This window comes from Oryctolagus cuniculus, chromosome 2, assembly GCF_051225735.1.
Source record: "Oryctolagus cuniculus isolate XC-2025 breed Fujian yellow rabbit chromosome 2, ASM5122573v1, whole genome shotgun sequence".
NCBI classification, from domain to species: domain Eukaryota; kingdom Metazoa; phylum Chordata; class Mammalia; order Lagomorpha; family Leporidae; genus Oryctolagus; species Oryctolagus cuniculus.
The window spans coordinates 75,322,541-75,337,177 of record NC_142868.1 but is presented as its reverse complement, the minus strand read 5'-3'; the positions used below and the strand labels follow the sequence as shown (position 1 = coordinate 75,337,177).

General features: G+C 35.3%; 1 protein-coding gene across 5 annotated transcripts in view; it reads left to right on the top strand.

The window, feature by feature from the left end:
- Positions 1-11,674, top strand: part of ZDHHC2 (zDHHC palmitoyltransferase 2) — a 91,485-nt gene extending 79,811 nt beyond the window's left edge. For all 5 annotated transcript variants that reach the window (XM_051842605.3, XM_051842603.3, XM_051842604.3 and 2 more), the window contains 6 exons: positions 250-382; positions 2,225-2,351; positions 2,653-2,745; positions 4,133-4,245; positions 6,164-6,237; positions 9,711-11,674. In XM_051842605.3, coding sequence (XP_051698565.1) covers positions 250-382; positions 2,225-2,351; positions 2,653-2,745; positions 4,133-4,245; positions 6,164-6,204 — 507 coding nt within the window. In that variant the 3' untranslated portion in view covers positions 6,205-6,237; positions 9,711-11,674. The remainder of the gene's footprint in view (positions 1-249; positions 383-2,224; positions 2,352-2,652; positions 2,746-4,132; positions 4,246-6,163; positions 6,238-9,710) is intronic.
- The last annotated feature ends 2,963 nt before the right edge of the window (positions 11,675-14,637 follow it).

Genomic DNA, 14,637 nt, shown 5'->3' with positions numbered 1-14,637 from the left:
TGGTTATATAGAATAAGACCAGTATCCCACATTTAATACTTTTTCAAATATATTCATATTCCAGTAAACATTTATTTTAATCTGATAATATATATTTGTGTTTTCCTAACATTTTAATAGAAAGGCATGTATCTTTCTCCATATCTAAATTTAAGAGAAATATTAGGCAAAAATAGATTACTAATTTTCTTATAAAAGTAGGGGACTACTTATCCCTTTGACAACATACTTTTTCTTCCTTTTTTATAGAATGGTCTACCAGATACTCAAGCCAAGTTCCATATTATGTTTCTATTCTTTGCTGCAGCTATGTTTTCTGTCAGCTTATCTTCTCTGTTTGGCTATCATTGTTGGCTAGTCAGCAAAAATAAATCTACATTAGGTGAGTATCCAGTTGTATAGTCATATATATATATATATATCCACTGAAAGTTGTCATGAATAAATGCCAACTTGTTCTGAAAAGATAAAAATCATTTTTATTTCCCACATTTGTTTGTGGGATGTCACTTAAATACATCCAAGTTGACTCATTCCATGTGTTTACTGCTTGTCACTTGTGTTTATATATTATGGTGAGCAAGGGAAAAACAGTACAGTGAGTGGCACAAAAATTAATAGCTAATCATTAAAGTAATTGCAAAATGCAAAGAGCTTTGAAAGAAACAAAGAGGTTACTGAGGTCTGAGAAAAGGACTGGTGATGATGCAGGAGAACCTGTGTAGAACGCTTGGTCAGGGAAGAGGTCACCGCAGCAAAGAAGTACTTGTCCTATGAAGTCAGCGGGGGAAAGAGCTCGAAAATCTTAGAGGAAACAGCATGTTCATACATCCCTCAGTGCTTAGAGTGAAATATATATAGCTGTAAAAGCCTATTTTTAAAAGAAGTCAACCAATTACTTTACATTGTAAGGAACTAGAAAAAGAGGAGCAAAGTAAGCACAAAAACAACAAAAGGAATGTAATAATAAAGATAGCAGATAAAGGAAACAGAAATAAAAAATACAGAGAAATCAATGAAATCAGTACTTGATTCTTAAAAACATCAACAAATTTGAGAAGCCTTGGCTGGGAAGGAAAAAGAAGAAAACACTCATCACAAAAATCATAAATGAAAGTGAAGATAAGGACTAGCATTGTAGCATGACAAGTAAAAGCCTCCTCCTGCAATGCCAACATCCCATATGGGTGCCAATTCAGATCCTGGTTGCTCTACTTCTGATCCAGCTCCCTGCTAATAGCCTGGGGAAAGCAGCAGAAGATGGCTCAAAGTGCTTGTGTCCTGGAAGAAGCTCCTGATTCCTGGGTTCAGCTTGGCCCAGTCCAACCATTGCAGCCATCTGGGGAGTAAAACAGTGGATGAAAGATACCTGTGTGTCTCTCCCTGATTTCTCTCTAACTCCAACTTCCAAATAAATAAATAAGTGGAGACATTGCTATTGACTTCACATAAATAAAAATGATTATAAGAGAATACCACGAAATACTCTACATCCAACATTAGGTAACCTAGATGAAATACACAAATTACTAGGAACACACAAATTACCAAACTGAGAAAAGAAGAAATAGGGGGCTGGTGCTGTGGTATAGCAGGTAAAACCGCTGCCTGCAGTGCCAACATTCCATATGGTTCTAGTCCTAGCTGCTCCTCTTCTGATCCAGCTCTCTGCTATGGTCTGGGAAAGCAGTAGAAGATGACTCAAGTCCTTGGGCCCCTGCACCTGCATGGGAGACCTGGAAGAAGCTCCTGGCTCTTGGCTTCGGATCGGCTCTGCTCTGGCCATTGTGGCCAATTGGAGAGTGAACCAGCGGATGGAATTCTCTCTCCCTCTTTCCCTCTCCCTCCCTCTCTTTCCCCCTCTTTCTCCCTCTCCCTCTCTCCCTCTCCTTCTCTCTCTATGTAACTCTTTCAAATAAATAAATGAATCTTTTAAAAAAATCTACAGCATCATAATTTATGATGAAAACTGAAAGCGTTCTCCCTAAGAAGAGGAGCAAAACAAAGATGTCCCTCTTTATTACCGCTATTCAACAGGACATTTGAAGTTCTAATCACAGCAATTAGTCCAAAAAAGAAATGACAACTATATGTCAGGGCAGTTGATAGCGCAGTACTCCCAAAAGGTTTGCTGTTGATTTTGGTTCATTTAACTCCATTATTTCTAAATATCAGGGATCTTAGTGGATATATTCTTGTGCAATTACTGTATCATCTCTTTTAGAGGCATTCAGGAGTCCAGTATTTCGACATGGAACCGATAAGAATGGATTCAGTTTGGGTTTCAGTAAAAACATGCGACAAGTTTTTGGTGATGAGAAGAAGTACTGGTTGCTACCCATTTTTTCAAGGTACTTTATTGTTAAATTTTTCAGGTTTTAAACTACTGAGAGTAGTCCAGTGAAATAGAATTTCAAGAAAATTCCATTGCTCTGTAATTCTGCATAGAAACTGCGATTTTGAAAGTCTGGCTTTGTGATTTATTATTATATCAGTAAGAAATCAGTTAGCTCATCATGTCCCTAAATGTTAACACTGTGTTGAGGGCCATATTGCCTGTAATACAACATTTTATGCTCTTTGACACCAGCATTTTGACAGTTTAACTGTACTGTCTCTGTTATGATTTACCTGTAAGCTTTTATGTTACAGTCTGGGTGATGGCTGCTCCTTCCCAACTTGCCTTGTTAACCAGGATCCTGAACAACCATCCACTCCTGCAGGACTGAATTCAACAACTAAAAAGTAATACCACGTTGACTTTTTTTCATTTACTTTCACATGATATTTTATCTTCCTGCATCATTTTATTATATGCTCCTTTGTAGAAATAAAAACCTAAAAGCATAATGTAATTTATTATAGTGTCTTGCACCTGGAGGAGGGAGGAACCAGGGTGCTATTGGGGTGAGCTATAGATTTGGAATTTCAGTTATATTTGTAAAATTCTTTCATAATCAAGAGGTGGGTACATAAGTGTTAATTGTCTAGATATTTTGGTTAACTGGAACATATTATGATTTATTTATTTTACTGTAGGAATGAAAATTTTAAAAAAAATCTATGTCAAAATTAGTTTTCTGCTCAATGGACAGGATACAATTCCCCTCTGACTCTCCGTAACTTTTCTCTGAGTGGTAATTGTTAGAGAGAGCAGAGAAACTTTGCTGGACCAGGCTTTTGGAGATCAAATGGAACCCCAGAACCTGCTGCAGCACTGTATTAGCAATGTGCACCTTATCTTTCATCCTCTTTGGAGACTGCCATGCATTATCTGTGGATGGAGAGGGAAGAGGTCTTGGAAATTCATTTCTTGGAGACTTTTGCTTCTGCTTTAAGCCTATCACAAAATTGAGGAAAGCAACAGAAAAACCTGAAATTGGATCCTAAATTTGCTACTGACAAAAGGCAAAGTTATTCTCAAACTTTTCTTCCTTTTTCCCTATCCATATATCAGTGACTATTTTATTTAATATGTCTTTAAATTGGCATGTAAGCTTATTTTAAAATCAAACTTTATGTCATTGTAAAAAATGAGAAACTAGTATAATTTTCTGTAAAAAGAATATTACTTTAAAAATAAAATTGGCAATGAAATACTGTTGGAAAGTTCTAACTATATTCCTTTATCCTGCTAAAGGAATGGGATTGAGAGCTTTTCTCTATATAAAGTGTAGATTTGACAGAGGTAGAGATCATCATCTTATTGTAATTAAAAGAATGAAAAGACCATGAAGAGAGAACTCTTCTCTCATTGTTGAGTCAATGTTTTCAGTGCATTATTCTTGTGTTCCCCATATTGTCTTGGATACCTCTACCAGTCATCTCGCATCACAAGTGGTTTGAGTTCCATACTTTGAATTCCACTCAACAATAATATCAAGAGTGATCTTAACCTCTTGCAACCTCATTTTGGTGTAAAGTACATTTTGAGAGCAGGAGTGCCTAAGCCATAGGGCTCCCTCTTGTAAAACTATGCATCAGATGCATCTAATGTTCAACTGCTCTTTAAATGGGAATTGCTGGATAAATTTGTATTAATTCTTTCAGATGGGTTGAATACCATCTAATTAAATTTAGTATTCATGGTCAGGGTTAAAAAAATTAACTTAATATGATTGTTATTACCCAGTCCTGAAAACCATCAGTTTCCTGCAAAGCCACTGAGAGAATCCCAAAGCCACCTTCTTACTGACTCTCAGTCTTGGACAGAAAGCAACATAAACCCTGGAAGAGGCAAAGCTGGTAAGGGTGTGTTTGGCTATTTTGTGATTTATTTTCTTTTTTTTTTTAACTTTTATTTAGTAAATATAAATTTCCAAAGTACAGTTTATGGATTACAATGGCTTCCCCCCTCCCATAGCTTCCCTCCCACCCGCAACCCTCCCATCTCCCGATCCCTCTCCCATTCCATTCACATCAAGATTCATTTTCAAAGTGATGAAAAATTCCATTTTATTACCTACAGAACTTTTGTTACTGTGGAGTCAGACTCCCACTATAAATTTAGAAATATTTTCAAAGAACTTATATTTTTGAGGTACTTAGATCAATAGCTATTAGAAGCACAAAATCACTTTGTGAAGATGGATCTACATTGCTTTTTTTTCTAGCTTAAAGAACCAAATCTGTATCAGTGCACACTAAAAATATGGTAGAAATTTAAAATCTAAAGTATTAAAAATGAAAACTGCAATCAGTTCAGACAGAAAGTCGAAAAATGCCTTCTGAAAAGAATCTTAAATTATGCAGTTCTTTTACTGTTCAATTGTTACTGTTCAATTTCACAGTGTCAGTAAAGTGATTTCATAATTACCATAACTTCAGCTACCCCTGACTTCTTCATATCTCAATCATACTTCTCTTGTTATAATGTTGATTTTAATATTTATTTATTTATTTAGTCAATGTAGATTAATAGCACAGAACAAGCAAGGCTTTGAAGTTAGACCTGATTTCAAATCCCAATTTGGGCACCCACTAGTGTGTTATATTTGTTAAATTATCTAACCCCTTTCAGACTTAGCTTATACATATTTAAAATGCTATTTCTCAGGATTGCAAGGACTAAGCAAAATAATTTAATGATACAAGTGGTGTGTCTTTGTACATGTGATGTCCCTGTAAATGAGGACAAAACCATACTTCTATGACTGACACACTGTTAGCCAGAAAATAGCCAGATTGACTAATTTAATTCATTGCATCTTTTCTTTTTAACTTCTAGTCTTTAAAGTCTTGTACTGCCTGACTTTGGTTCATTGCACATGAAAATGTTTATTGACTTATTTGAAATTTAGTGATTGTGAAATACAATTTAGTGTTCCTGAGTAAAAATGATCAGTTATATTCTCCTAAAATAAAAGCTTTCTTTAAAAAGTCATACTTTTAAGAAATATTTGACTGTCAAAGGTCCCCATGACTTGAGAGGAGTATATGTAATTTGGTCTCTCTCTTCATCTTAAAATGTGCCATTTCAGTTTCAAGCCTATATAAAGAACTAGGCATTGCCTAAACAAAAATGGATGACACCTATTTACACTTTGAATCCTTAAAGACAAAAATATGTATGTGTTTGAGAATTAATTGCTAGTGCGTGGGAAAACAACTCCCTCCCTGGCAGAAGGGATTTATACTTCCTTTAAAGTTTTCATTAACCCAGGTTTCTTGATTTTTTATATGCTGTTAATTATTTGTCATGTTATTTTTTCTGTTACTTTATTGAATGAATTGAGAAACTAAAGTTGAAAGGATGATGTTAAGAAGCAAGAAAAACATGAGAAAGGGGAGAGATGAGATGAGAAATAGCTCAAATGTTGGTTTAACAAGAATGAGGCAGATAAATGCAGAATTAGGAAACATTGATTTAAGGTGATGTGAGCAGTGCCATGTTCAATGTGTCTTTCATTGTTTTGCTTCCTGGGTTTATCAAGTATATTTCCCTAACTATTTTTAATAATTTGTGTGGCTTTTTGTAACGTGTGTGATGCTGGTTGTAGCTGACACTGCGTGGTCTGTTGTGTGTTTCTGTATAAGCATTACATAAACACCCATGTACAGGGTGCCTCTGGAAGTATACAGGGGGGATTCATAGATGAATAATCAAGTTTCTGTATTTGTTCAAAAGAAACCCCAAAATGCTAATTTATATTCTTTCTTTAAGGTATGAGCAATCCTGCATTAACCATGGAGAATGAGACTTAATCCTCAAGCAAAATAAATTCATGCTTTATTAAAGTAAGTTTCCTTTTCTTTTCAGGTTTTATATATTTTAACAGTATTTCAGTTTTCTTAGAGCAAATAGTCTCCATGAACATTATTATTTATTTTTTAATAACTCTTTTTAGGTGTCTTTCCTGATCTGTGGGATCATACTACTTATTCTTGGGGCTCTGGACATAGATGTAGCTTTAATATTAACTTGTATCCAGATGAACACCATAAATTATAACATTAAGTTGATGATAAAAATCATTTTTATAGTAATGCATTAAAAGGCAGGGATTGGTCCTAGAATATTGAATTTTACATGAAAATTATCTTGCATTTAGTGGATTATTTTTTTTCAACTTTCACTATGTTTAATGGTGATATCTTCAACTCTACATTAGTAGTATTTCACTGGGTCCAAGTACAAAAAAATTCTGTTGTGTCAGCACAAACCACACTCATCCCCAATTTTGTTTTAAAGGTTTATCTATTTGAAAGTTACTGAATCAAAGAGGGATAGGGAGGGAAAGAGATCTTTCATCTGCTGGTTTACTCCCAAAATGACCGCAAGAGCTGGGGCTGGGCCAATGCTGAAGCCAGGAACCTGGAACACCCTCCTAGTTTCCCACATGCATGGCAGGGCCCTAAACACTTGGGCCATCATCTGCTACCTTCGCACGTGTGTTAGCAGGGAGTTGGATCAGAAGCAGAGGGGCCAGGACTCAGACCTGTATTCTCATAATCAGATGCCAGTGTCACAGGCAGTGCCTTAACCTGCTGCACCACTGCACCAGCTCACATCCCCAGTTTTGGTCACAGTAGGACCTCACAGCATGTGTTAACCTTAAAATAATGGGTGTTTTAAGTAATTTTTTCAACCTGTAGTCCCAAATCAATTTCTTTAAAACATAATTTATGGGGCTGGCACTGTGGAATAGCAGGTAAAGCCGCCACTTGCAGTGCTGGCATCCCATATGGGCACCAGTTCAAATCCCGGCTACAGCACTTCCGATCCAGCTCTCTGCTATGGCCTGGGAAAGCAATAGAAGATGGTCCAAGTCCTTGGGTCCCTGCACCCGCATGGGAGACCTGGAAGTCTCCTGGATCCTGGCTTAGGATCGGTGCAGCTCCAGCCATTGTGGCCAATTTGGGAGTGAAGCAGCGGATAAAAGACTCTCTCTCTCTGCCTCTCCTTCTCTCTGTGTAACTCTGACTTTCAAATAAATAAATCTTTTAAAAAAACATAATTTATTATAGATCTACAGTCAATAAAAGGGTACAAAAAGGAGTCCCAATTGGAACAAAGCCATAAATATCTAAACAAACAACTCTGTGTTACAATAAACATAATGTAAAGAGTTAAACATCAGGGCCAGTGCTGTCAGTATGGCTTTGTTAAGCTTCCACCTGTGATGCTGGCATCCCACATGTCAGTGCATGTTTGAATCCTGGCTGCTCTGCTTTTGATCCAGCTCTCTGCTAATGCACCTGGGAAAGCAGTGGAAGATGCCACCCATGGGGAAACCCAGTTAAAGATCTTGGCTTCTGACTTTGGCCTAGCCTAGCCCTTGCTGTCGCTGCCATTTGGGGGAGTGAATCAGAGGATGGAAGATCTTTCTCTGTCTCTCTCTGTCTCTGTGTAACTCTGCATTTCAAATAAATAAGTCAGTTTTTTTAGAGTTGAACATTAAGGCTATCAAAATAACTACAAAATTGTAATCCAGCATTCCAAATTCTAAGAGAAGTAAGAGATTAGCATCTAAAACAAAATAATGTGTGTCAAATTGTTCTTGGCTATGTGGATTTTTATGATTGCTTTGTTTCGCTTTTGATGAATAGCCATCTGATACCAGCAAAATGTTATTTGCCAGTTGACTACTGTTTTGCTTTTGGGAAGACCATGATCAGCTCTGAATACATACTGGTTCAGATCATAACCATGGTTAGGAAAATGAAAATTTATACTTAATGTGGTTAAATAGCAGAGACATGATTATATATTTTTTTATGTTTATTAAGGTTTATTTATTTACTTGAGAGGCAGAGTTACAGACAGAGAGAGAGACACAGAGAGACATCTTCCATCCAATGGTTCAATCCCCACTTGACTGCAATGGCCAGAGCTGGGCTGATCCAAAGCCCAGGAGCTTCTTCCAGATCTCCCATGTGGGTGTAGGGGCCCAAGCACTTGGGCCATCTTCTACTGCTTTCCCAGGCCATCAGCAAGGAGCTGGATTGGAAATGGAGCAGCTGGGACTGGAACTACTACCCATATGGGATACTGGCACCACAGTCAGATGCTTAACCTATTATGCCATAACACTAGCCCGAGACATGAATATATTTCTAGAAATAATTTTTAGTGTGTAGCTGTAGGTATACAGTGATGAACCACTAGCCAATACCACAAATAAAGTATTTTTTAGACTGTAGTTCTGTGAAACATAAAATTTCAAATGATTTTTCTCAGTATTTTGGGTCATTAGTTATAATTAACAGTTGTGAGGTCAGTGCTTTTAGAAATGTTTGGTGTTAAATGTTGCACAGGATAATACTGTATGTAAGTCTCTACCCTTCCTAGTATTTTGACAGAAGACCACTGTAGCCTTTGTTCATTGCTGTCTGCTTGATTTTATTATATTTGAGTATATGATTAATATATCATAATATTCATAATAACCACATGGCAAATGAACCAGCTGTGCTGACATAAAATTATAAAACATAAAAAAGACAGATTTTCTGTGGCAATATTTATGTGGACATAACCAGTAGCAATAAAATGCTTTGTTTTTTGAGTAAAATTCTTCTCCAAGGTAGATAATATATCCTAGATTTTTAAAAGTGTTTTCTGCCTTACATTTCAGATTTGCATATTTATGTTGAATAATAATCTGATATTAATGTGTCTCATTTGACTGTATTACTAAATGATAACTTCATATTATTTTCTCCTCTTTTTGAACTATCTTGGTAAATTATCTCTGGCCTTTATAGAAAATATTTCTTAATTCAGTATAGCTTCCAGATAGTTATAATGTACCTACACCCAAAGTAGCGCTGAAAAGTAGATTAATTTAGCATCCCCAACTGTCCTGTCATATATTGTAAAATACTATGCTTACATACACATGAAGTTTCATAGTTTTTTTCCCTAAATCTCCCTTCTAATTTAGTTAGCCTGCCTAAACTGGAGTAGGCCTCAGATAAATGTAGAACAGAGAATCCTGCCACACAAACCAACGGCACTGGCATCCCTAGACATGCAGATTCTTGGGCCTTGCCCTAAATTTACTGAATGAGGATTTGCATTTTTCATTTTTTGATATATGTACATTAAATTCTGAGAAGCTTTGGTCTAGAGTTCTATATTCAAGAACACATTGAGCTTTATAATTTATTTGCATAAGGGATGCTATTATAACAAACAATGAATGAGTTGGTTGGTTTTGGGTCTTTTAAATGGGTGACACAATAGTTTGTTTTTGTTTCATTTCAAGGTATCGATGCTGTACGTGGATGAAAGAGGCTCCCATATGAAGGCACCATTTGGATATGCAGAATATGAGTTGATTGCAAGTTGTTACTTAAAACATAACACACTTTTGATCCAATATACAGTGTTATAAATAAGAGATTCTTATTAAATATTAAAATTAATTATGATTTATGAATAAAAGAGGAAGTATCTTCTATCAAAAACTTGGCCTAAATTCATGGGCAGTTTTCACCTAAATAATGTACAGTTTATTTCTTAAAATCCTCATTGATCATCTGATTTTTTTTATTTCAAAAATTGAGACTGTTAAGATATTGTTTCAGATTTAAAAGATTTCATGTCACGTTATAATGTGCTTGATTTGTAAAATCTATGTTACCATTAAGAAGGTAGAGGAAATAAACCAGACTTCTTTTGCTTTTTCCTTCTGATAGGAAATGAGCCTCAGACTTAATGACCTGTCATAGCTATGACTTCATTACAAAGTCCAAATGGCCTGTACTTGAAGATCACCATCCATTTTTATCAGACTTTAATCTACTTCTAGACTTTGCTCCCCATTGGATAATAAGTATGAACACTGAAGCTGGAGCTTTCTGATCAAGCAAATGGCTAGAACACATTTCTAAGAATGAATCCAATGTTCTTACAAAATAATTTTATATCAAACATTTTTCATCTTTTCTGATTTTCGTAATTGGAGGGAAATCTGCAATGTTATTAAGATTGACTTCTGATACACTTTTATGGGCTTAGGTTTTTACAAACATCTTTTTAGGTCATTTCTCCTATTGAATTTAGTAAAAGCATTGAACTTCTGTTAAGAATTCCTTTTGGGTCAATAGATTCTCCCTCTAGTAATATCTCTATTATTTGTCCTGTTAATCCAGTGGTATCTATATTATCTTTGTGTCTTCTCATCAAAACTATGACAGTAAAAGTATGTTTCCTGAAGTACCTATCAAGATTAAATTATGCAAATCATTAAACAAAAATCATATTGTTTTGGAAATTTAGTTCAGTATGAACTAAATGGCATGCTATTTGAAAATTTAGTTTAAGATAATAAGATGTTTTTGTTGATGCCAAAATGTTTGGCTTCACTAAATATACCAAGAAGCTCTTGTGCCTTGTATGCACTATTTACAAAAAAAAGTATTATTTTTTATTTGAATGAACTCTAAGTTTTGTAAATGTTAACAATTAGGATAAGCTGTATACTTTTTTTAGTATTGACTTTGAAAATTTAAAGCAGATTACCTTTTAAAACCACATAATTAACTGGTATGTAATCAAAGAGAAAATGATGATAAACTTTTCAAAATGTTTGTTAGAAAAATATTCAACAAAGATAAACTAAAAGACCAGAGGACAATGGAATAAAAGCTCTTTGTTATTACTTATCCTTGCTAAAAATATGAAGAGTTTTATATTAAATGTGTTTATGGTATGACTTACATCAGCCAAGTCCATTTTGTAAGAGCGCAGTTCTTTGAACAATATAGCAGCAGTCTTTTTCAGACTTTTTTTTTTTTTTAAGCTGAAGAATTTGACAATCTGCTTCAAAAAATCTGGGAAGACATGATATATTCTTGCTTTTACCTTAAAGTTTTTTTTTTCTCTTGGTCATTATTCATTATCCTGAAGTGCCACACTAGAAATGATAACTACTGTTAGAAGTCTTAAGGGCAAGAGCAGCATTTGATGTATTCAGAATCATATGCAGCTACCTATTTTTTCAAAGCACAGGACTACTATAGCGATATCCTGGACTGGATTCTGTTAGGTGTTCCCTCTTGCAAAGCTGGAAGCTAGGGAAAAAAGAGGGATTTGTATCCTTTACCCTGTTAGAGTACTGACAAATTCCCCCTCTGGGTCTTTTATGTATTCATTTAAAAACCTAAGTGAATATACCTAAAAATTGCATTTGGAAAAGTAAAAAAATAAATAAAAATTTTTCATTAAGTTGCAGTGTTTCCCTTTATATTTTCATTCAGTGAATAACCTTTAAAGTATTTTTTGTTTAGGTTACTTTTATTTTTAATACAGGAATTAGACTTTTTGGAGACAGTTGGTTATCTTATTAGATGTACAGCATAAATTTTACCTGAGTGAACAAAACATTAAATAAATGGACTTACATTTTATACATATTCATAAAATTTATTTTAAAGACATTTTAAGCACTGTACTTAAGAGCATACTTCAGCTGTCTTGATTGTCCTTAAAGTGATAATTTTGATTTTCCCTATTTGTAGAGATTTTTACCATGTAGGTATAAAAATTTAAGATATTTCATTTGGAAAATTATATAAAAGCTTCATACACATTAGTTAACTATTTACTGTTGTATTGTGGGAGAGGGTTTTTTTTTTTTTCTGAGATAAAGAACTCTCGTGTCTGAATACAGTGGTGAAGCAGTCAAGGAAGTGCTTATCTAAGAATTCACAACTGAGAGACCTTGAAAGAGTTGTTATCTTCATTAGCTATCTATATGGAATTGTCTTTGCACAAACAATGTTAATTACTTTACACTGTTCCTGATTCTCTACCAGAGCTAATTGGAAAATTTCATATTGGCAATTTGAGGTGGAATGGTGGTAAGATGAGGCTACTCAGTAGTTACATGATTCAGAAAACAATTAGACTATAAAATGTAAGTAAACTGTAATCAGTAGACAGCTATTGGAAATATGGTGTATATTTGACTAAAATCTCTCTTCATCAGGAAAATCAGATGGAAAGGTTTTATAACCCATGTTTATAAAATCTTACACTAACAATCATGACTCGTAGTTCAACAAAACTTACAGTGTTGTAAATTAGCACATTTTCTCTTTTGAAATACATGTAAACTTTCTGGGCTGATTCTAAAGTTATATTCAATACATACTTAACAAACATTTACTTATAAAAGTGAGTTACAAGGTTTTGATAGAAATATAAAACCATAAACACATATAAAAACAATAAAACCAACTTACATTATAAGCTGCAGGGGGAATATCCCCCAATACTTGTCCCACCCACCCTGCAGATGTGCCAATATCCCATCCAACGTGACACATCTCAACGATGGATTTTTCACTAATAACATAAATTTCTAGGTAAGACTCTTCTGTAGAAATTTGAGTAGGAAACCATCTGGCTTAATAACCGATGTTTTAGAAACCTGCATTCCTTTCCCAAAGATAGATAGCCAATTAAGCACATATTATGTAATACATGTGCAAGAGGACTGTTACACACCTTCAGTTACTGTTACTCTTTGTCTTGGTAAAAATTCATAGATTGTATTTTTTATTGAAAATGTGGCAATCTGATCATTTGACATCATTAAAACCATTAACCACATGCCAACGTTAAAGTCTTGATTTTAAAATGGAGTGTTCTGTTCCCTCCAGATTTCCTTTAGAACTTATTATCAAAGGTTCTCATTTTGATACAGAATACAGGAAGTTAAACATTATGATGGTATAAACCATGCACTTTCTTTTTCTCCTTCCCATGAGGATTTGTGATACCTTCTTAAAAAATATTTAATTTTCATTTTATTTGAAAGATAGAACTTGTTCTGCTGGTTCACTCCTCAAGTGCCCACAACAGCCAGGGCTTGGCCAGGCCCAAATGAGGAGCCTGGTATGTGTGAATTAGTATTAATTCATTACAAAGTACCCAGTCAGAAATAATTGTATCATTAGTTTTCTCCTAGCCCTTAACTGTTATATTAAACCTTAATACAAAGGAAGCCTGTATGGAAATGAGTTCATGTGCAAGCATTCCTAATTCAATTCCACCTCAAGCTGTTTACCAAAGGACCCATCACTGCATTTGGCATTGAAGATGAAATTTGGCAGACAATACAGATAATGGACTCTTGAGGTTTCCCTTAGAGGGAAAGATGAACATTTTCTGTTGAAGACCAGATGGCAAATTTTTGAGGCTTTGGAAGCTAAAGTCTAAACCACAGACATTATTTAGGGACTTATCTATTAAGAGAAACTAAATTTCTGCAATTTTTTTTTTTGACAGGCAGAGTTAGACAGTGAGAAAGACAGAGACAAAGGTCTTCCTTCCGTTGGTTCACCCCCCAAATGGCCACTACAGCTGGCGTGCAATGACGATCCGAAGCCAGGAGCCAGGTGCTTCCTCCTGGTCTCCCATGCAGGTGTAGGGCCCAAACACCTGGGCCATCCTCCACTGCCTTCCCGGGCCACAGCAGAGAGCTGGGCTGGAAGAGGAACAACCGTGACAGAATCCAGTGCCCCAACCAGGACTAGAACGTGGGGTGCCGGCGCCACAGGCAGAGGATTAGCCTAGTGAGATGCGGCGCCAGCCTAAAATTTTTATTTTTAAACTTAAAACCTAATTCCAATGGGGGAGAGGGGTACTGCTCAGCTCTGCTAATGAGGGGAGTGGAATCTGGGGGCAGAGATAACATTTTGGTCAAGATGGGTGCAAAGTTAGTGTTGCCTGTCATAAAAACGGATTGAAAATATTTATATGTTAATGCTGATGTGTAATGTAACATCATCTTTTGAAAGTCAGTTTTCACAAGGATACAAGCCAGTCAAGGTAATGCCAAATTACCTAGTTCCAAATGCTGTCTGGTTCTATCTGCATCACTGTGATTCTGTCATTTGCCAAGGAGCAGTATGAAACAATCAGCCTACCATGGCAGTTTCTCACTGTAGCAAAAAAGCCAGACAGTATGTGAAAAATAGACGTGTCTGCCATCCAATAAAATTTTTACTTATGAACACTAAAACCTGAATTTCAAATAGTTTTAAGAATGATTTTTCTCCCTCATTATTTAAAACTAAAAACAATTCTCAGCTCTCTGGCCACACTACAAAAGTTATTAGTGAAATATCTTATCTCTAAAACCTAGAGTTAATAATTCTACCGAAGTTGTAAAATGCTAATTC